The 21,967-nt window shown below is 40.3% G+C and overlaps 4 protein-coding genes across 7 annotated transcripts in view; 1 reads left to right on the top strand and 3 right to left on the bottom strand.

Annotated features, from left to right (window-relative positions):
* Positions 1-10,984, bottom strand: part of drd3 (dopamine receptor D3) — a 41,949-nt gene extending 30,965 nt beyond the window's left edge. The window contains exons 1-3 of one of the 2 annotated variants that reach the window (XM_079576650.1): positions 10,519-10,984; positions 8,199-8,534; positions 1,415-1,527 (exon numbers count right to left, since the gene is read on the bottom strand). In XM_079576650.1, the coding sequence (XP_079432776.1) occupies positions 1,415-1,527; positions 8,199-8,492 (407 nt within the window). In that variant the 5' untranslated portion in view covers positions 8,493-8,534; positions 10,519-10,984. The remainder of the gene's footprint in view (positions 1-1,414; positions 1,528-8,198; positions 8,535-10,518) is intronic. The other variant, XM_079576651.1, reaches the window with a different exon arrangement.
* The window catches only part of LOC306978159 (thiosulfate:glutathione sulfurtransferase), a 29,772-nt gene extending 15,676 nt beyond the window's left edge, over positions 1-14,096 (bottom strand). The window contains exons 1-4 of one of the 3 annotated variants that reach the window (XR_013793887.1): positions 13,853-14,096; positions 13,246-13,362; positions 12,977-13,139; positions 12,618-12,746 (exon numbers count right to left, since the gene is read on the bottom strand). Coding sequence is in view for 1 of the 3 variants with exons in the window: in XM_079576652.1 (XP_079432778.1) it covers positions 12,698-12,746; positions 12,977-13,139; positions 13,246-13,362; positions 13,850-14,078 (558 nt within the window). In the remaining 2 variants the exon portion in view is untranslated. Of the gene's footprint in view, positions 1-12,430; positions 12,747-12,976; positions 13,140-13,245; positions 13,363-13,849 lie in introns of those variants that run through there. The other 2 variants (XR_013793888.1, XM_079576652.1) reach the window with 2 other exon arrangements.
* Positions 14,097-17,265: 3,169 nt separating this feature from the next.
* cst14a.2 (cystatin 14a, tandem duplicate 2) lies at positions 17,266-18,019 on the top strand. The gene is made up of 3 exons (XM_079576391.1): positions 17,266-17,421; positions 17,561-17,662; positions 17,735-18,019. Exons 1-3 carry the CDS (start codon positions 17,356-17,358, stop codon positions 17,873-17,875), a joined length of 309 nt encoding a protein of 102 aa, XP_079432517.1. The 5' UTR covers positions 17,266-17,355; the 3' UTR covers positions 17,876-18,019.
* Positions 18,020-20,599: 2,580 nt separating this feature from the next.
* On the bottom strand, positions 20,600-21,905 carry mix23 (mitochondrial matrix import factor 23). Its single transcript, XM_079576498.1, has 5 exons — positions 21,840-21,905; positions 21,340-21,465; positions 21,113-21,259; positions 20,948-21,007; positions 20,600-20,869 (listed from the first exon to the last, which is right to left on the bottom strand). The coding sequence occupies exons 1-5, from the start codon at positions 21,888-21,890 to the stop codon at positions 20,819-20,821; spliced, it is 435 nt and encodes a 144-aa protein (XP_079432624.1). The 5' UTR covers positions 21,891-21,905; the 3' UTR covers positions 20,600-20,818.
* Between the last annotated feature and the right edge of the window lie 62 nt (positions 21,906-21,967).

The following is a 21,967-nucleotide window of genomic DNA, read 5'->3' on the forward strand; positions in this document are numbered from 1 at the left end:
AATTAGTTTTGGAGGTGTTTGAAAGATTTGAAAGACACAGGCTTTCAATGGGAGAAAGAAAAATGTGTCTTTTATACCTCACAAAAGCACCGACATAAAAAGCCATCTTGTAGTGCTACTAATCGCCCGTCTCAGTCATCTCTCCCGAGCACACGCCGCTCTGTCGCCTTGTGCTCTCTTCGCACATGTGCCTGGGGTCAGAAGTTTACTCCCCCGAAGTTATGAATATTTATACGCTAAAAATGCATAAATAAATAATGTAAACGCTACATGCATACAGTAAATGCCAGGTCTGCTGTGCGTGTGCAACAGAGTCATACGCAAGTCTGACGGCGAAGATAAAGCATCCAAAAATAAAGTTCTCACGTAATTTGCACCTCACAGGCGCGACTCACAGAGGTGCGCGTAAAACAGTGCGATGATGTCAGGCAGTTCAAGAAGTGCTGGGAAAAACTTACTATAAGGCGCTTCAGTGTTTGACAGCTCACTGTTTAGGTGGGTGGTTTTATTCAAGCTTCATAAATGCATCTGAATTGATTGGTTGTTTTCTTGTTGAGAACCACCCGCTTCGATTATATTTAGAACGATCATGTGTCAGGACAAATTTGTACAAGGTCACTGTGTGTTCAAGTTGGAAAAGTTGATGTACTGTGTGCGATCAGCATGTGACGAAGACTAAAAATGAAAATAATCCAATATTTACTGTTTAATATAATTATATACTGATGCTTACTGATGAATACATGTGGGCATAAACCTTGACAAATACACTAATACACTAAACCAAATGTTTACCAGACTGTGGCAGGGGAGCTACTGGAGCTACACGGACTGAATCAATGTGTACTCAACTTCCTTTACTGTTCTAGTGTCATTCAGTTTAGACACAGTTTTGTCCTCCTTCGGGCTAGTCCTGTTTTTGAATAACTTTGTTCATAGTTTAATCCTGACTGGACGTTGAGAATTTGGTTTAGATCATTTGGTACTCGGGATTTCTTTTGGCGTAACTAAATTAATTTGAATAACGGATAGGTAAGGAGGTTAAATGAATGAATTTGCAGAAGCTTCTGCACGTTCTTCTGTGTTTTGCTTTTTTGTTTTCTTTGTATTTTATGTCCTTTTCGCTAAGGTGTTGTTTTTATGCTGTGTGCTTGTGTTTACTTAGTCCTTCTACATTAGTCTCAAAACTACAAAGGGAGACTGCTTTGAGCTGCCTCACACGTTTCTATCAGGTCCAAGAAGAAACAATAATAAATTGGGTGTGGTGGATGACACTTTCTTCACGGGAGCAGGACTTCATAGCCCTGGTTGTACTTGTGTTGCATAAATTCCTCCTCCCCATGATTGCGAGCCGTGTTTTTTCTGTGTCCGTAGAAATCACAGCAGTCACAGTGGGGCCGTGGCCTGCACTCACCTGTCGATGCTGATAGCGCACAGGTTTAGGATGCTGGCGGTGCACATCATCACATCCAGTGTGACAAATATGTTACAGTAGAGCCGACTGAAGAGCCAGGCGCCTCCGACCACCTACAGGAGGACACACAGATAGATATCAGGAGCGCACTCCTGTGGATTTCACAGAAAAAGTCTTTTTCACAGTATCCATGCTCACTGTACAGCCGCCCACATGCTGTACATGTGCCATACAGACAAAGAACATGCGAATTAACAATAATAGCAGGGCGGTGTGTTCTTTACATGGCAACAGAAAGACTACAGCTAGGCTGCTTAATGTTCTATTCAGACTTAAGAAAAGTGCATGCTAATATTGGTACTAATTAGGCAGACTTTTTGCATACATTTGCATGTACTTGGGCCAGTATGCAGCTCTTGACCCCATGTAAAACATCTCAAGCTGCTCTAAATATTGTAGAGTGGGTGTGTTGAAAAGAAAACCCAATGGAAAGTACATGTGTCACATACAAAGCCTAATTATTGTCAAGGTTGTTTCTCCGCCTCAAATAGAACATTAACCCCAAAGCTACAAACAGCCTCCCGACTCCAGGGGACCCCGCTCGGTCCGACAGCCTTTCACTTAGATCTATAATGCCAGGTAATAACAACCTGACAGAGATGAATGCGATCTACACTGACTACTGCCTCTTATACATCCAGAATGGTAATGTGTAGAGCCCCTCCACCACGCTATGGGACTGTGTGGACATATATGGAAGAGAATGTGTCTTAAGAAATAGCCTCTCACGGTTAAGATGGCAGGTACAAAGACATGCAAATGCATTTCTGCACGCATATACATTGGACATTAAAATGGATGACTATGAAATTTACCACATTTGCACAAATTTCCTGTCTCAACTTATTTGCATCAAAATGTGAGATCTCATACAAATAAGCCTATCAAAGTTAACTAAAAAAAATAATAATAATAATACATACAGAAATGTATGTTAATTCTACATGTGTGGATTCTTGGGTGATCATACTTGCAAACCAACTCATGACATTCAAATTACTTTTTGCTAATGCCAGATAATAAAAAATAACGTTTGTCAAGCTTGTCATCTGGGATGTGAATGGAATCTTAGGCCTTTTGTATAGGGCTTTTCACATGACACAGGTCCCAAAGCTCTTCACAAAGGATCTTTGATTTTATGCTCTCCACACCCACAGCTGCCCTGGGACACACTAACGGCTGCACACATCCGCGCCAACGGACCCTCCGAATACCAACAACAACTCAGTCACACACAGAGGTGAGTGGAGTTTGCCTGGCCTTCCAAACTACATGCTTTTTCATACATGTTTCAAAGACATAATAGTCTGGGAGCAAGCATGATCTCAATGATTTCCTGGTGGGCGTGATTGACAGATGGCATCAACCAATTAGATACGTCGCAGTAACAAGCGGCAGGAAGTCCTTTTTTACGAGGAACACTTCGAACGCTGCTTCTTGCTCCGGTTTTAGGGATTTTATATTTTCCAAATTAGTTAAAACAAAAGAATGAGCACCTCGCCGCCATCTTTAATATTTAGGAGGAGCGCGTGGTGGTGACAGGTGACGACTTCCGTCTCTTGGTGCGTGATTGGACCGTTGTGGGTAAAATTGTGCCCGGATTGTTCTTCTTTTGAACAGTGTCTGACAGGCCAGGCAAGAGTGGAGTATGGTAGTCAAAATATTTACTAAAGAAAGCGTACAGTTGCTTTAGTAGAAGTAAAATGTAGTGGCGACCCAAATAATCACTCAAGTAAGGCCTTTCATATATATTGTCCAAATTTTTTTTTTATATATATATATATTTTTCATGCCACTTTTAAGTTCTTTCTTCATTGTACATAGGATATAACTATTGGACATTACTTAATAATAAAAATAATAATAATACATAAGTCTTATCTGGCGCTTTTCAAGGAGCTCAAAGACGCTTTACAAATGAGACAAACAAAGATGGGAGTGCTATTGTAGGTGAGCTGAAACAAGTGAGTTTTGAGCAGGTTTTTGTAGGTGGTCAGTGAGTCTCTGATGTGGATGGGGAGGGAGTTCCAGAGGGTGGGGGCGGCCGACTACATGTTATGTTACATTATCCTGTCTTCTTGGATTGCTCATTTTCCCCCCTAGAGTGTTCCTGAGAGCTGATGTAACCAGTGAATTTCTCCATTGTGAGATAAAAAAAACTACTGTACTTTGAGAAAATGCTACTTGAGTGCTGTTAGCAATGAGTAACTGTTGGAGCATAAAAGACAGACTTATGCTTCAGGAGAGACTTTTGATAAAAGGTGTAATAATGATACATAAAAATAAAATTTGAAAAATGCAACCACCGGACAACTATGGAAACTGGTCTTTGATCATATTATTTCTAGCATCTTATTTTGCCAAGAGGGTAAATAAAGCTTCAAAAACCTACTGTCCAGTCTTGTGACATCTTTTTTGCTGACAAGAGGAAAAGCGTTTTATGCTAATGCGAAAAGTTATATTTTGAGGGAGTTATGCAGCTGAATAGAGACTATCATGGTTATTGAATAAAAATACACTTTTCAACCCTGAGTAGTGGATTCTGGGTGAAACAGAGCAAAAAATCTTAAGTGCAAATAACAACATGAACAGCATCAATCAGGACAAACTACAAAAATCTCGAATCAAGGAGAAACCCATAAACCTCTCAGGTCTCAGAGTGGATCAGCACATTTATAATTCATACTAATTGCTAACTCTGATTACTACTTTCAGTCACTGCTCATTTTCATCAGGCCCTATTATAAAAAAATATTATATTCTCAAGGGAACAGCTTTTTCGGACTAACAAGAAGGGATACTTTAGTACCAAAAAAAGCAGATTGAGAAAATGAAGGTGTTTTTTATGCCCCTGTATTGTAAACACGAACAATGCTGTAACTAGGCTCTGCATGACACGCTGTAATTAACTGCACTTGGTGATGGAGAGTCTTCTTCCATTGATTTGGCTGAACGGTGAAAGCCAGCTTCTTGATTGCCACAGTATCCAATTAAAACAACTATCTTAAGATGCATTCAGCGCACAGTATGTGTCGAAATAGACGGCATACACACACACATGCGCCATACGTGCTCAGAGTGGGAATCCAATAGTGACTCAGTGGGGACTCAGTGGACAGCTCATAGCTCTATGCACTAAATGCACCAGCGAAGCGAAGATGCCACAGGACACTGACACGAGACGGAGATGCACAAAAAAAAAGAAAAAACAGTGAATACCATCACATGTATCATCAAAGCTCTATGTTCTTTCAGTAGAATACAGTATGAGCAATGCTTTTATAAATCAATGCACTGGCTTGGCCTCTGAGTGCTTTTGAAAAACTGACAGCAGTCCTTTGGTTTCAATCTTTAAAGTAGAAGCAGCGAAAGCAGCCCTTCCCAAAGGCCCATGCCCCATTATGCAATACAAAAGTAAATCTACAGCACTAAATCAGAACTCAGACTATTGGGAAATTAATCAATAATTCACTTTCACTGCAGGTTTTAGATTCACCAAGATGTCAAAACAGACCACATTTAAAAGAAGCTTTACTTTTAAAATAGTTTAATAATGTAGAGTGTGGTATTGAGTATTGCAGTGAAGAAACTTGTTCTACTGTTGCTTTGAGACTGTACTCCACTATGAATCAGTCGTTTAAGACTTCCTCGAGGTCACGTGATTAGCACCTGCTGGGGGCTGGAGAGAGCCATCCTCAATCTGTTAGCTCCTGCCAAGACAAATATGAAACATCCCAGCAGAGAGCTTCCCGTCACAGCCCGATAAGCCCTCGACTACTGCGCTGTTGTCTGCATGGCGCAAATTAAAAAATCTCAATTTTTTTTTTTTTTCATTAGATGCTGACACGCCTGACCTTTCCTTATCTGGCAAATAATGAACAGTGCACTTTACCGCCACAGAGCAATCTTTTCTGACCTATTCTTGAAGGCCAGAGAAGTCTTAAATGTTGAATGAACGGTAAGTCTCGCATGAAAAATGTAGCATGTGAAGAATTGAATCGCACTGAGAGCCCCGTGAGGCGCCGGTTCTGATAATGGGACATGATCTTATTCGATTTGTGTAGTGTTTAAGGCATGACTTAACATTAAAGGTGAAATGCCATTTAACATTATACCATTAGTCACCAGTAAATACAACCACGGTAGATTTGCAAATCCTTGTAAATGCGCCTATATTAAGTGGAGTTCGATCTCTTCACAAATCCACTTTCATCCGGAAACAAATAGATGTTTAATCACTGGATAGACCAGGGATGCCCAAACTTTTTGTCTCCGAGGGCCAAAATGAAAACGTGCCTGTGAGTCGCGGGCCAAACACGGCAATTTCAAGCACGAAAAACACATTTAACTGCAAATTACAAAGCTACTTTATTTTATTTTTTCGATAGCCCATATTTGCATTTGATTCTATCTATGCAAATAACATGCTATATTAAAACAAATGGTAACTATGACAAAAGCCAAATTTTAGTAGAACAATTGTAGCAATTTAGTGCAAAAAAAAAACACCTAAAAGTTGGAAAACTGTGAAAGTTGCTGCTACAACACTGATTGGTAATTGATAAATACCAAGACACAACACAAGAGTGTTTCCTTAACTTTGCGAAAGGAGTGTAACAGCGCCCCCAATTTGACGCTGGTGGTCAAAAAGCGTACTGCATTCATATTTACCATTGAGAATGAATGGAAGAGAGTTAGTATTAACCACACGCAAGTAGGTCACTCTTTTGGGGGTGCCCCACTTTGGGATAGACTGTACATTTCTCCATAGATTTCCATGGAAAACTGTGAATTAAAATGCCATTTTTTCCAAATAAAACCGACAACTTCAGACTCATTTTCAGAAGGAACTTTGAACCCCCCAAAATAAGTTAGATACTTATTTTTTATAAAGCAACAGCACTGGACTGCTTCTGACCACATGGAGCCAATCTGCTGCCCTTGAGTCTTGACTCTTTCACTCCGTCACCACCTCAAGGATTCATGATCAGCCTTAAAGCTTACATGAACACCTCTGCAATGTTTTACCAGTCTGCTACACTTTGCTTCAGTGTTGACGCCCGGGGCCACTCTTCACCTGACCCAATAGCAAAGACTGAATTACAAGTGTCATGAGAAACGGCAGCAATTAGTCAGGAACACACAGCATCTGTATCTGTATCTGCATCGATGGAAGGTTTAATATGTGAGACAATGTTGTTCCTCACATGATCCAATTATCCATGAATCCAACTTAATATTCAATACATTCATGAGCAATTATGCATAATTTGCCGCAAACCAAATCTGCACTGCCTTTCATCATTATAATGGCTGACACTATAGAGTTGACGTCCCATAATAAGCTGCAAATGACCCTCATCTTTTTTTCTCCCAGACTGTTGTCCCATTAGAAGGAGACTATAGTCCACTTTGTCTCACTCTCACACACACCATGCTCTTCCCTGTTCAGTCTTTCTGTCTAGTTCAACAGTGCATATATGTCAAACTCAAGGCTGATTGGCCAAATAAGGATAATTGATTATATTTTTTTGGCCTTCGAAACAGATCATAAAACCTTTTCGTGTGATCGTGCTCATCTATCATTCCAGGACTTCCTTATGAAGCTCTGTAGCAGCATAAAGCAAAATATTATTTTAAAACTTACACTGGAGCAAATGGTGGCCCTGGCCTTGTAAAAGCCATAAATGAACATTCTTTAGGACAAATAAATTACCCACACCCTCGTGCCCCTTTTGTGACATCAATATCAGGTTCTTTCCTGGATCAGTCCCAGGACAACAATTGGAAAGATGGGGTCTTATAGCAGCTTGGGGAAATCAGATTGACTCAGTGCTCTGGCCAAGCATCCTTTTGAGCTATATTCCATTACTTTATATCAGAGGTGTTTAGTTAGATGATGAAACATTCTCAGTGGGGTAGAAGTCAGCAATTACACTGTATTGCTTTTAGAAATGCCACTCCAGATGATGGCTTCTTCTGGTCGTGCTTTGGGGCTACTGTGGTTCTATTGTGTGTTATTAATGGGTGATATAATCAGTATTTTTTTAAGGTCAACACCTGATCAATTATTTTTGAAACAAGATATCAAGAAAGGTGCATAAAGGTAAACTAGATTTACATCTTTGCCTAGGCTAGAGGCAGGGTACTGGCAGCTCTTATTAGGAGCAGGATGCTAGGGTTTTGTTTGCAAGTATTTAGATCAGAGAGAGACCTTTACTGTAATTTTACTGTACAGGTTTTAACCAAATCTGATCTGGCAACACAAAGTGTGGGGCTCATTCTGACCGGATAAAAGGCTTGAGAACCAAACCAAAAATGTTAACAAAAACATCTTAAATCCTGCTGTCAGTAAAATCAACATGTATATTTCAAACTGTTCCTACATACCCAAAACCAGTGATTCTCAAACATGCCACTTCAGATGGAGATAACTTCAATTATTATTTACTAATTATGTGTTTTTCTGGTTTAAATACTGTTAACATCCGGTTTGGATCATTTAGTCCAACTTAAGTCTGTTTGGACCCTTTTTAGACCTGGTTTAGTCCTGATTAGAGTACATGGTGGTGCTTGAAAGGTCAAATATTTTATGAGGTGGCACTTGGGAGTCAAAGGTTTGAGAACCACTGACCTAAACTACACCTGCAATGTCACCCTAAACCCAACAACCGAATAGTTTTATGCCACAGGTCACAGCTCGTTTATTCCTCGGTGCTCTCACCTCCAGGTAGACGGCCCAAGGCATGACCAGCGAGGCCACGAGCAGGTCGGCCACAGCCAGACTCACCACCAGGTAGTTTGTGGTGGTCTGCAAAGACCTCTCCCTCAGCACAGCCAGGCACACCAGCACATTCCCAAACACGATGGCCAGGATGAGCAGGGAGTAGAACATGGCATAGTAGTTCATCTCCCCATCCTTGTCCTGTCCCGGTCTGGCCACGCTCTCGTTCCCCTCGTCCCATCCCAGGTGCTCCGTCTCGTTCCAGATCTGCTCTGTGCTGCTAAACATCGCCATGGAGACGTCCCAGTGACATGGGAGACTAGACGTGTGGCAGACCTATTAAAGAAGATGAGGAGGCACAGATAAAAAGCGTTTTCATCATGTTTGTCGCATGCATCTCATTAGTCAAATTAAAGTGAAGTGTATTATCCATCAAGGGCCAACACAACACTTTATATTAGGCCACAAGTCTCCTGGGAAACATCCTGTGAGCACCTAGCAACAGTAGCCACACAAGTGGTACCAATATGTCCCTCTATAGTTTCCAGCATCTTAATGTATGGTCATGAAGCAAAGCAAGCTGTCCTACGCTATTTGCAACACCTATAATGATTCACTTGCACATCTTAGCATATAGATATTCCACATTTGTAATTAATAAATAAAATAATAAATAAAATGTAGGGGAAAGAGGTAAAGGTATTAACATTTCTGAGCATCTAAAAATGCCTCCACTCACTCTGCTGGCCCTGACAGTAGTTTTAAAAGCCTCAAAACATTAGATACTAGCGGCTTTGTAGTGGAGGCAATTTGAGCACATCAGATGAGTGTTCTAGGGTGTTGACAATGAAATATGCAGAATCTATGCAGGATTATTCAAACATGTACTGTTTACACAACTCCGGGTATGACCTTAATAAGGGAACATTACAGCATTGTTGAAAGCTATATTTAAAAAAAAATCAGTGTAGACGATTACAGACCCTTTAAAGTCAGATAACTGCCATAAAAGCAATATAGATGTGTATAAAGCTACCTATGCAACTCTCTTAAGTGCATGGCCAGAGTGATTGTTCCAGGAAGACCTTTAACTTTGTGTATCTGCTTCTGGTAAATGCCTTTTAGACCGTCTTGAGATAGGCCGAAACAACAGTTAGATAAGTTTAATAAGGGCTTGTGCGTGTTCCGGGGTTTGCTCATTGGGGAGAGGTAATAAGTCCATGCTGCCACACTGAGAGGTACAATTGGCTGCAGTCCCGGGCTCTGCTCCTTGCACCTCATCCTGCCCCTCATTAAGTTCCAAACCTGCCCAATCTGGCCCAGGAACAGATAGTGATGCTTTGGTATAATGCTCCCACCTGTGTGTACATGGTAAACAAACTGATCCATCTTATAATCTTACCCCTGCCTTCCTCACTTGGGCCAGAAATAGGGAAAAGCGGAATGAAACCCCGATCATTTTTACATCTGGCACTGCCCCAAGAAGCTCTAAAGATTTTCTGCGTGTATAATGGCACTCGGTTCCTCGATGGCTGCAGTATCAAATGATAGTCAGGAAAAATGTGGGGAAAGTAAAAGAAAACGGGCCACCGATACAAATCCCCTTGAAGTCTCCTGATGGGACGGCACCTGCAGCTTATAACTTAATTACAAGTGACAGGCTGGATGAAATATAAATCATAACTGAGAAACTGGAAAGCCCATCTCTGGGGTGTCTTCACTTATGAATTCTGATACGGGTTGAATGGAAATCTTCCCCACTAACAGTTTGTTGTGGACTAAACTGATTATCTCCTTCCCTGCTTTTTCACACTGGTCCTTCCTCTCATATTATCAGCCACCTGATCCTGCCCCCACAATGTCAATGAACAACTCTAGCTCGCCTCCATTCAATCCATTAATTATGTGCACATCCAGTCGTCCAGTAGTTTCAGGAATCCACTCAAACGAATCAGAGCAGGCCTATCTGTACCAGTATAGTCAACACAAGGCAATTTTAATAGGCAAGAGTGCAGCTAAATTCAAACATTAATTAAGCGCAATTAAGTGGTCATTACGCGGTCATAACCACAATTTAAGTGGCCGTAATTGACTTTTCAATTTAATTCGTTACCCAGTAGATCCCACAGGCAAATGAGATTTAGATAGCCAACCCCCAATAAACCAATACCACGTCAAAATCACGTTTAAAAAGATAACGAGGGGATAGATCTGTCTAGGTATTTTTAAACATTCAACGAGTTAAGCGCAAATTAAAAGCAAAGCACACAAAAAAAAAAAAAAAAAACGTGGGTCAACAAGAGTAAACTTGCCCTCTTACCAGTTACTGTAATGTTGTGTGGGATTCATTAGAAGCCATGGGGAAGAAACAACATCCGTGTGCAGAAAAAAGTTGTCCGGGAGCGAAGTCCGGTATAGGGCTCGTGGAGAGCGCGAAATGGAGCAGCAGCAGCAGCAGCAGCCAGAGCGCACGGTGCCATTGCGCGCGGACTGGAGTGAGTGTGGGATGCTCTGCTCACTGCTCCATCACAGATCGACCCGCGCCTTCTCACTTCCTTAGCGTGCCTCACGGGAAACGCGCGTGTACGGGGCACGTCATGTGTCTCCCTAGACAGGCGCCCTAGGCAACAATATGTAGGCTATTTCATAATTAACTGCATGTTAATCTGTGCCATATTGCTGGAAGTGGGTTGAATTGCCCCCAAGAGCTTTGTTTGTCGGAGTGACCCTGAACCCGTCTGGGTCACGTTTCACCGGGAGTGCAATGACATAAGCATAAAAATAGTCAAAGCTGGCCTTTAAAACAGCCGCGTGGGACAACCTACAAAATTAGGTCAGTTTAAGCATAGGTGGACAATTTTATGTGTATTTTTTTCAGACTAGAGCCTAGAGTACGCTCCCCATCGTTTTTCAACATGTGCTCATCCAACTCCACATGTTACTAAGATTAGTGTAATGGTGAACCCTGGAGGAGCTTCTTCTGTGAGCCAAACAAATCAGATCTGGCTCAGGCATAAAGGAATAAGGCTGTTCTTATTATTATTTGTTTCTTGTTCTTAATCTGAGCTGCGCTTTGGAGACTTTGTGCTGGTAAGATGTGCTCTACAAATAAATATGGATTTTTTTTTGTCTGAAGAGTGAATCATAACAAAGCACATTTATAACAACATTTAACAATTACACATTCACAATATTTTATGAGCAAAAGGTAGGAGAAGTTCTGATGTATTTTGTATGGATTTTCACTGCAATTTAACAAGAGGTGACCTGCTCAATAAGTGTGCACTATGGGGGTGTCTGACAGCCGGCTATTTTAACATCAACTTGGAGTGACATTGTTTAGAAGAAGTGGCGCTAAAGTGCACCTCATTGGAAGTGTTCACCTTTACTTCTCCTCTTTATACCTGTCCTGAGACACATCTATAGTATGCACCACTTGGAATCCTAATGAGTAGTCTGCAGAATCCATTAATATCTCCAGCTTTTTGTTACTGCACATTGACGCTGTGACATCCATAACACATTGGATTTCTCAACTCAGCGCTAAGTCATATCTAAGGCCATTCATACCACGTCTAAAAATTCCCATTTTCACTTTTCTCTCCATTTCTGTTCACAGTGCAGTGTTCAAGAAGAAATCAATCTTTGACCCATGCCGAGAGAATGGCAGCTTCTGCGAGTGTGTAATTTTTCAGCAAGTGTGGGAGCCTGGCTGAGTTGCAGATTTATGATGCTTAGTTGACACATAGGTCCACACACATAGGATTTTGTGAGAGCCTAGCCGGCAAAGTCCTCTTTCATGGTCAATGGGAGGATCATATAGGAGACCATGCATCAGAGGTAAGCTCAGGTTTAAAAAGGCATTGTCACCTTGTCACTCAAAGACTACAGACAGGTTATTCACACGCACATGCTGTTCTGACTCTGGATTAGTGAAACAAAATTGATGGGAAGGTGGGGAGAGTGCTTCCTGTTCAAAGGCATGCCTGTAAATTGCACCCTTGACAGCTAAGGTGCTATAACCGTCTAGACTAATACTACACTGAAGGACTCCTCTCAAAGGGCACCATGGCAATCAGAGGACTGTGAAAACGAAATTGAACAGGGTTGGTTGAAACCTTGCTGCCATCTACTGAGCAACATGCGAAACTGCAAAAACATCAGAAAAGAGTGAATGGGATTTCATTAAAGACAATGTTTTTATTTAACACTTTGAGGAAAATATGTAATAATATATTAAAATATGAAAATGAGATTAGAAATCAATCACAGCTGAAAAATGCACACAAAGGTGAATTCTGGTTATCCCCAATGAAAGTAACATTTCATAGTAAAGCATTAGCATGGCTGGCAATCAGTAACGAATACTCCTAAAGCAAACAGGATTCAGCGTAACAGAATAAAGTTCAGAACACGTCTTTGTAACAAGAGCTGAAAAGATTTACTAGGCCTTTCAAAAACACTGCCTTTGAATTGAGAGGTTTAATCCATTTCTGTTCCTAGTTGGAGTTTTCCCATGCGCTGTAGCCACCCTCAAGATGCTTTGCCCTGAAACAAATACAAAGTATTAAGATAAGAAGCTTTGTGTCTCACTGTTTTTTTGTGATTAAACTCATTCTGTCACTTGTATTATTAACAATAGTGTAAGGCTATTCCCTCTAATTATGATTTAGACCACAATGGGTAGCACTCCCACAGATACATTATTCCATCAAATTGTTTTTCATCTGTGCCATGTTTTTTTATATAGCTATAAGCATGTAGTAAATAATGATTACTTGGAGAATCCGAGACGACGGGCGATGCCCAGGGCCTGGCCACTCCTGACACCACTCCTGCAGTTGAACACAATGTTGTCATCTTCTTTCCCAGGAGCCATCACTCCAAACTTCTGTGTAAATGTTTCAGTGGGCAGCTTCAGCGACACCTCCAGGTCACCCACTGACAACATACAGAGGAGTTTCATCAGAAAACAGCGCCACCATAGTTGTAGCATCATTCCAGATGTATCAAATTGGTATTTGCTGTGTCTGACCGTGTAACTTACATGGCACGTTCACAGCACCGGGGATGTGTCCCGCCTGGTACTCAGTAAGTTCTCTCACATCAAACAGCTGGATGTTGTTACTGGCCATCATGGACTTGAGCTGATGAACTGTCACCACTGAAGACGGAAAAAAAGGATATTTCACAAATCATCCATAGTCCACCTGTTTCCCCTATACTTGGTACTGTCTGAACTTCAAACCCAACTCACCATCCATTGTTAGACTTATCTATCTCCCTCCTAAAGAAGCTGCTGCTCGGATAAGTCTACAACTGGGTCCTACTGACACAATGGTGACAGAGCATTGTTATCTCCAAAACAGAAATGTCACACTCAACTAGAATTGGACAAAGGGCATGTAAAACACTGGGATGTCAGCCCTGTAGCAGACCATTTACAGCTGTGTTTTGGTTTGTGTTTAGTTGACCCCATCACACATGTCAGTCTATAGCCTATATATTAGTTGCCTCTAAATGACCTATTACTATGAGTGTTAGTGGCGATGTTAAATTAAGTACTGCACTTTTAATCTCCATCTCAGTGGGGACCATAAACGAAAGAGACAACTCTACTTCCTGTTTCAGAAAGATAAGGAAGAGCCTACCACCTTCATCCGTGTCTTCTCCACTTCTCGTTGTTGGAGGTGCAGTCGCAAAAGCCCGATAAAACAGACTCAATTTCGTGCACGACCTGCTGTTTACCTGCGCAAACGCCTGGCAGAAACCTCGCGTTAATGCGTGTGTTAGCAGCATTGTGAGGAGGACAACAATGTTTGCAGTCTGCACAGTGCCGCGTACTGTTTTCATATCAGCCCAGAGGTAACACGGGGTCATCGCCAAACTCTTCTTCTGGAAGTGTTTTCCTTTTTTTTTTTAGTCAAGGCTGCAGTGCTGCCATCCTCAGGTTAAATAGTGTTTTCAACAGATCGGTTGGTGACTAGTCAAGATCAGGGGCCCCCAGCTATATCTGCTTTAGGTCCATCTGCTTCCACTTTCTCATTCTGTTAATTTAGCCCTTAATGTTAAGTTAAATAAAATGCCTTGGATAGGCAATTCTCCAATTGGTATCAGGCTTCCCTATGAGGTGAGAGCTCCAACCAGAGGACAGGTTGTTCATTGACACAAGAAGGATGGGTTAAATGCAGATAATAAAGTTAGACAAAAGTTAGAACAAGATATATTTCCTTAATTTACACAAGGCCAAATTACACAAGCCCAAAGATATATCATCACATTGCTTAGTAAGATTGGTCATTGACGGATAGCCTACTGTTCTCCAGAAGAAAAGATTTAATATATCTTAAAATTACTCACAGACAACAATACATATCTTTAATGTAAATAATATAATTGGCACAGTCAGAGCAGCCCCATTGCTGAACCATGCAGATCTCATACCATCAACATTATGCAAGCAGACGTCACCTATTTACACTGCCAGACCAAAAAAAAAAAAAAAAAAAGTCTCTGTAGCTCCCATCCATGCTTAGGAAAGGAAAATGTAGAAAATAATACATCTTGGATCATTAGATTTGACATAAACCCAACTTTACTCATATCACAATGTGGCAATAGGAATGTGCTTGTTCTTACAGATGAAGATATTATTTATTTAGATGAAATATGAAACTACTCTATGCACGATTGTGATAAAGTTCCTGCAAAGATCTTGTTGTTGTTGTTGTTGTTGTTGTTGTTGTTGTTGTTGTTCATAACTTTCCTCATGCATTTCTAATATCCTATTTTTCCCATCGGCCACTTGACTGAACAAATCATCTCTGACAGAATGCACTCATTTAACTGTTATTCTTAATGCTACCTTAGTATAAGTTGAGGCACTAACATGAAAACATGCATTGCACCTAATTAGGATAAATAAATCTATCTATTCTTCACAGCGATGGGTTCTAAGCACTCTTCACATCTTTCAGATAGAAACACTAATAGTAATGTAACAAACAACAACTTGCCTTGATTAAAAAGGCTTTCATAATTTGATGTACATTTTGTCTGAAGGACATAGGCTACTGAAGCAAAAGACATTTTAATCCTCTAACGATGTCAGGTATAGGGCCTTTAATCCAGGAAAAGACGCCTCTATAGCTGACTTGCATTCCTACATTAGTCATAGCATGTTATTTGAACAGTATACATTGACTTGTCTCAGAACAATCAGTGGCGGTGAAGGGCTGTGGCTGAGGGTGTTCACACACATCATGTGTTGATAACATCTAAAGTGGTGACATCTATTCTTCCATAGCAACTATGAACTGAAAGACAGAGACAAGTCTCCTGTTGCCATACACTTTTGGTTTGTCAGCTGTGATTTGTGACCACAGTTCCTCCTTTTTGATCATGCTCCTAGCTATCACGAGTTGTTGTTAAATGAAGGTATAGGCTCAAATGGCCATCAGTAATGAAATTCTTCTGGATTTCACACATTCTAGAAGAGAATATGTACAATCCACAATGCCACCCTTTTTTGGTACAGGGACAATAATCACTGTAAAGATAAATGATCACAGTATCAAAACAACTTCATGAAGCAATTTAACTGGAAAACTTCCTCTGAGATAAAAAAAAAAAAAAAAAGTATTATTCAGAGGGAGTCTGGCTCAGACGAAACCTTATTGTACATTTATTACAGCACGTGTGATTCTAGTTAATGAGGCTACTTATTACACTGCAAGAGCTGTACTTATCTGTGCTCATGGGGCACTGCAGTCTGGATAATTTCCCCTTAAAAGTCCTATACCTGGATTTTTTTTTTTTAATTCAAACAGTGAAAGCGCAATTAAGCCACTAAATTAGAATGTTAGTTGTGGTCTAAACTCTTTCCTGACTTTTCTAACATATTTGTAGCATCACAGTTCTTCATAGGGATGAGTCACTGTCACAGAAATTCCTTCAACTTCAAAGCAACTTCATGAAATTGATACAAATGCTTTATAATTAGAAGCACAGTGTTTTTCTTACAGATTTACAATTTACTAAAGGACATAAAAAAAGTCAGGTACAGTGTTTTTAATATACTGCTAGTATACACACAAAACTAGAAATCAGGGAGTGTCAGCTGAGCAAGTGTTGTCTGAAGAAGGGCTAAGGCCCGAAACGTCACTAACCTGGTGAGCATTAAATAAGCTTTGGAGCGACTAAGTTGTGCGGATCTTTTATTTATTTGTTTTAGCTGAGCAAGTGTTAACAGTTTCTAATGACCAATGTAGCCTATAACATTTTTTTTTTAACACTAAATACTGCTCCGATAGCCTTTCTCATGTAGTCTTATTCAGCTTTCACTGGAACACAAACTCAATTTAATCTATTTAATAGAATAACCAAGAACTACAAGAAGTAGTGACAAAAAGAATTACTAAAAAAGGACCTGGGGAAAATACTACTTGAGTACTGAGTAAATGTTTGAGTGTCTGATTTGTGATACAGTAATGACATAAATTATGAGAAACAAAACATGTAATGTAAAAATCCTTCCAAATGAAATGCCAGAAAAATATAGAAACATATTTTTTGTATACATACATGAAACACAAACTACATGTATTTTATGTGTCAATGTTTCACCACTTAAAGATTTACTCACTGAGTAACTCATTTACTGAGGTAGAGCACAGACGCTTCATTATATTACTCAAGTAGAAGGAAAATGTACCATATGATAAAAGTACTTGACAAAATGAAGAATATCTGACTCTGACGGAAAATAATACTTATGACACGAAATCCGAAATAGAAAAACTACACGAAACCACTTCCATAAAAAGGCGTGTCTAAATCCAATCACGCCCCTACGCCTCCGACTCATCCACTTTGCCAAAGTAGAGAAAATAAAGACAATTTTAGCTATTTTACATGTCATTTATTTCAACAATATTATTTTTAGATCATTTCATTGTAGCTGTAAATCCTCAGTTAATAATTATGGACATAATTGTCGTCTTTAAAAACTTTATCTTAAACGTACACCCCTGCAATAGTGGTGCGCTCCACAAAACACAGTCACATGACGCACAGTCTCAAATATTGGGCTCATTTCACGGAAGCGCACACACTTATCCATTTCTCTGCAGGTTACGCTCAATCAAAGGCTGCCAAAATGATGTGCGGAGGGACCACAGATGTCAAACCAGCGGACCCAGAGATTCAGGGTATCTGTGATTGTGTAAGTAGCTGAACTTTGTAACTCGTTGCTGCATAATAGGGTCTAGTCGGGCTGTCTGTTTATGAGGTGGAAATATAGCTCAAAATGTATGTTATGATGATGCCTTTTAGTATTATTTGTTGTTGTTGTTGTTGCTTAGGTCAAGAATGAGGTCGAGGAAAAAACAGGAGACAAATATGAGACTTTCCAGGTCAAATCCTACAAGACCCAGGTTGTGGCTGGAACCAATTACTTTGTCAAGGTAAATGTCAGTTGTGTCTGTGGGACCTGCAGCTGTCTTTGCTCTTGAATCTCATCAAGTCCTGCCTTACAGGTCCATGTTGGAGGAGAAGACCATGTCCACCTCCGCATATTTAAAGGGCTTCCACACACCGGTGGTGCGCTGAGTGTGAGCGGTTTTCAGAAGTCCAAGGGCCACAATGATGCCATTGACTACTTTGATCCTCTGCCATGACCAGCCAACCTGTGCCTGTGCAGCAAAACTCCAACATAATGTCAACCAACTTTGTTTGATGGTAAAAAATAGTTAATCATGTTGTTAATCGTGACACAATATTATGATATTTTGTACAAGCAGCATTAAAATGTTGTCATATTCTACAATTCTCTTGGGATTTTGTCTGTTTGTGTCTTTGGCCTTGAGGTAATAATGTTGTTCCATACACTGATGCTTTAGAGCAGGAGTAGGCAAGGTTGTGTCATGGAGGGCCGATTTTCTTCATTTCCAAAACGCCAACGGCCAAAACTCACAATTGTAGCCCAAAGTAAAGCACATTTTTTCTACAAATATACGTTTTGCTCATAATATATGACCTAATGCAGTGTTTTGCTGGGAAATGTGAAAACATTGACAGTATTTTTCACATTTTAGAGTCCTTTTCACGTATTTGGTCTCTTTATGAATAAATGTTCCCTTGGGGGCCAAAGGTTTTATGCTGGAGGGCTGAATATGGCACCCGGGCCTGATGTTGCCTACCCCTGCTTTAGAGAGACACAACTTTACACAGCATTTTTAATTTAAAGTTAAATTTGCTACTCTAACCCAAAAAGAGATCACTCTGTAGGGATTTTATTTCTTCTTCCAATCTTCTTGCCATAACAAGGCAGATAATATTAAAGACATGTAACTTACTATGTGTTACGAATAATTCAGTATTGGTTATTTATTTAAATAATAGTACTTGAATTCCAAAAAAGTATAAATACTAAACTGAACGAATAAGATGCAGAATAACTGTAGTGTAGCAACTATAGTGAATCTTACTTTCCTACATTAGTCATATGGCATTTTGTTTGAACAGTATACATTTATCATCTAGAAAAATGTGCATAGGTGAAGGGCTGTGGCTGAGGGTTTGTACACATCACTCACTTTAGTGTTGGACTACAACTAAAGTGGTGACATGCATCCTGCCAAGGCATGCACTTACAATAATAGATGATTTGACAGAAGGATAGACAAGCCTCATGTTGCCACACACTTTTGATTTGCTCAGCAGGAATTTAACTATGACCATAATGACTCCTTTGTACTCTTGCTTAAACAGATTTCACTAAATTGACACAGCTGGGACAGGCCAACGTTTTAATAATCATCCACTTTTCTTCTTTACAGTCAAAGTTAAAGATTATTAAGGCCCATAAAGTGGCCAGTGGCACAGTGCAGTGCACAGGTGTTGAAACATGCACAGCCAACAGGGTAAAGGATTCAAAACTTGGGTTCAATTTGTAAAGAAATCTCTGTTCTGTTTATGAGCAGTTGGAAAAGTGTGACAACCAGCCCCGGTCTCTCCATGTTTGCACTTCTTTGATACATTCTATATACATAGACCTAAGGGTGTGGTAAACTAAGCATGTCAGGCAACTTTTAACACTTTCTCTTGTAGATGACAAACTATTTCCAGTGTGACAATGACTCACCCCGTACAAAGAATGCAGTGATATTTACAACCAGCCCCCTCTAGCGTTGGAAAAATAAACTACATTTGATAGCCAAGTTGTGGTTGTCCAATTTTCTTCAATAGCTATGGTCAAAACCCCCCACTTATGGCCAGAGGTAGTACTCCTTTTTGAAGTTATTGTACTTTGAGTAGTTTTACCATGAGGTTCTTTGGTTCTACTATGCTGGGCATAGCAAAGGCGGTCATACCGCCTTTGCTATGCCCAATCCCGTCAGATCTTGGAAGCTAAGCAGGGAAGGGCCTGGTCGGTACTTGGATGGGAGACCGTTTGGTAACACCAGGAAGCCTGGGGTGAATGTGGTGTGTGAGTGAGTGGTTGGTGGTGGTCGGAGGGGCCGATGGCGCAGACTGGTTGCCTCGCTTCCGTCAGTTTACCCCAGGGCAGCTGTGGCTACAACAGTAGCTTATCACCACCGAGTATGGAGTGAATGAATAATGACGACAATGTAGCGCTTTGAGAAACTTGTTAATACAGGCTTGTAAAGCGCATTACAAGTGTAAGGCATTATTATTATTATTATTACTTGAGTATTCTACAGAGATTGGGGCTGTTTCAGTGAATAAAAATAAACACATAAATCACAGTGATTTAACCAAAGCTAAACCATCAGTAAACTACATGTGTATTAGCATGCAATTTATTTTTGCATTGATTTAGATTTCAGTATTTGCAGATCAATTTGTATTAGCCAGAATTTCTCAGTGGAATTAACCCTTGGTCTTGTCATAAGGCACTATAAGGATAAAGTTATTTATCAGGTTTATCAGGTTTTGATAACTGATCATAACTTGTGTATGATTGAAGAAATAAATAAAAAAAAACAGAAAAACTATTATTTAGTAACAATGAGTGATTAAGGTTTGTATTTTTTTGCTTGTGAATGTCCCCATTTATTGAGAATCTCTAACCTTCATCCTGCATCCTCATGTATGCAGAGTGAAGGTTAGAGATTCTCAATAAATACTCCATGTGATTACGTTGTGGTCACTTATCAGTCACCAAGAGTCAGACATCCAGGAGCACATTCTGCACATTTTACCCACAGCATCAACATTACAATGAAAGTAAAACTGCAGTGTATCCACAGCTGCTATGTTTAGTCTGAGTGATATTTGTGCATCACGTTTTTAAGACAACCTTGCTTTTCAAACCTGCATTTTCCCACACATTATAATGAAATGTTACAAACGCAACAAGGACACGGTTTGTCGATTAGAAAGATTTCATCATTATCTTTTAAAAAAAACATATGCATTTGTACAATGACTCCCCATAATGGAGCACACAGAGGACTGTTTTAACAGCAATGAGAATGCAGGACAATAACAACAGTGGAATTTAACTGTCAAGAGGTCAGAGTGTCCTGGATGTGTATGGCCTGCGATCAGGACTCGGATCCAGTCGGGATTCTCAGCTCGGGCTCCTGGTCAGCGGCTCATATGACCTTTGGAGGCGTGTAGTGGATTCTACACCTTTCAGTGAAGAGCTAGAATATAAAAAACACATCACAACAATAAGCTATCAAACAATTTTAAATAAAAAATCAACAGCTGACACACTGTACCTTCAGACTTCTATCATTAACAACTTCTTCTACATTCAGTTCCGATTGCATCAGCTTTAACTGCAGAAAAAGGTTAAGAATTTAATAATAATAGTGGCTTGAAAACTTTGAGATGAGAACTTGAACTTAGATACTGTAGATATATGGTAAAAATGAGTGAATTACTTTGGTCTGTTCTTTTCTAAGTTCTTTTATGAGTGCCATGTTGTCACGGTCTTTTGCCCGTGCCTCTCGCAGCTGTCCCACGACTTCAGAGCTTTGGGCTATACAGGTCTTAATAGCTCGGTCCCGACTCAAATGGGCCTCCATCATCTGTGCAACAGAAAAAAAGAAACATTGGTCTGTATAGGGATTTTGTTTTTAAGCTGAGCTCTACCACAACATGAACTTACGGATTCATACAGCTGTTTACATGTTTGTGTGGCATCAACTTTTCCTGAGAAGGACACAGTGGGCACAGTGGTGTTCAGGGAATGGACTATACGGTCATCTATGGTGCGCATCACCTTCAGCACCTCCTAGAAGTAAAGAGCCAAGGCACATTTAGGTAAGATACAAGTACAGCTATCCAGTTTAGTTTGTCAGGTACTAAAAGTTGTAGATTTTTGCTAAATGATACATAGACTATCTTAAAGTATTAATTTCTCAGTTCGCCGCATATTCAAAAAAATCCCTTAGTTTGTCCCACTTATATTACTTTGTGAGGCGGTCACTTTATCAGTGATTAACCAATCGAATCGTAGAATCCGCAGACAGCCATGGCCAGGCCAGGGTTCAGGGAGAGACAGCCTGAGCAGTCCTCTAACAGACTGAGCGCACATTGTCCACGGTACACGGATTAGGATACTTGACATTTCATCACAAATGCATATTGTCTTTTATTATAATTTACCTGAAACATTGAAAAGTCCTCACAGTTCAAGGCTCCATCGGGCGCTGCCATGATAGACTGTGGGGTCCTACGACCCAAGAGGTCTACTTGAACCGTGCCAGGTGAAAATGCACAAAGGAAACACGGTA

Source organism: Gobius niger (genome assembly GCF_951799975.1).
Source record: "Gobius niger genome assembly, chromosome: 18".
Lineage (NCBI taxonomy): Eukaryota > Metazoa > Chordata > Actinopteri > Gobiiformes > Gobiidae > Gobius > Gobius niger.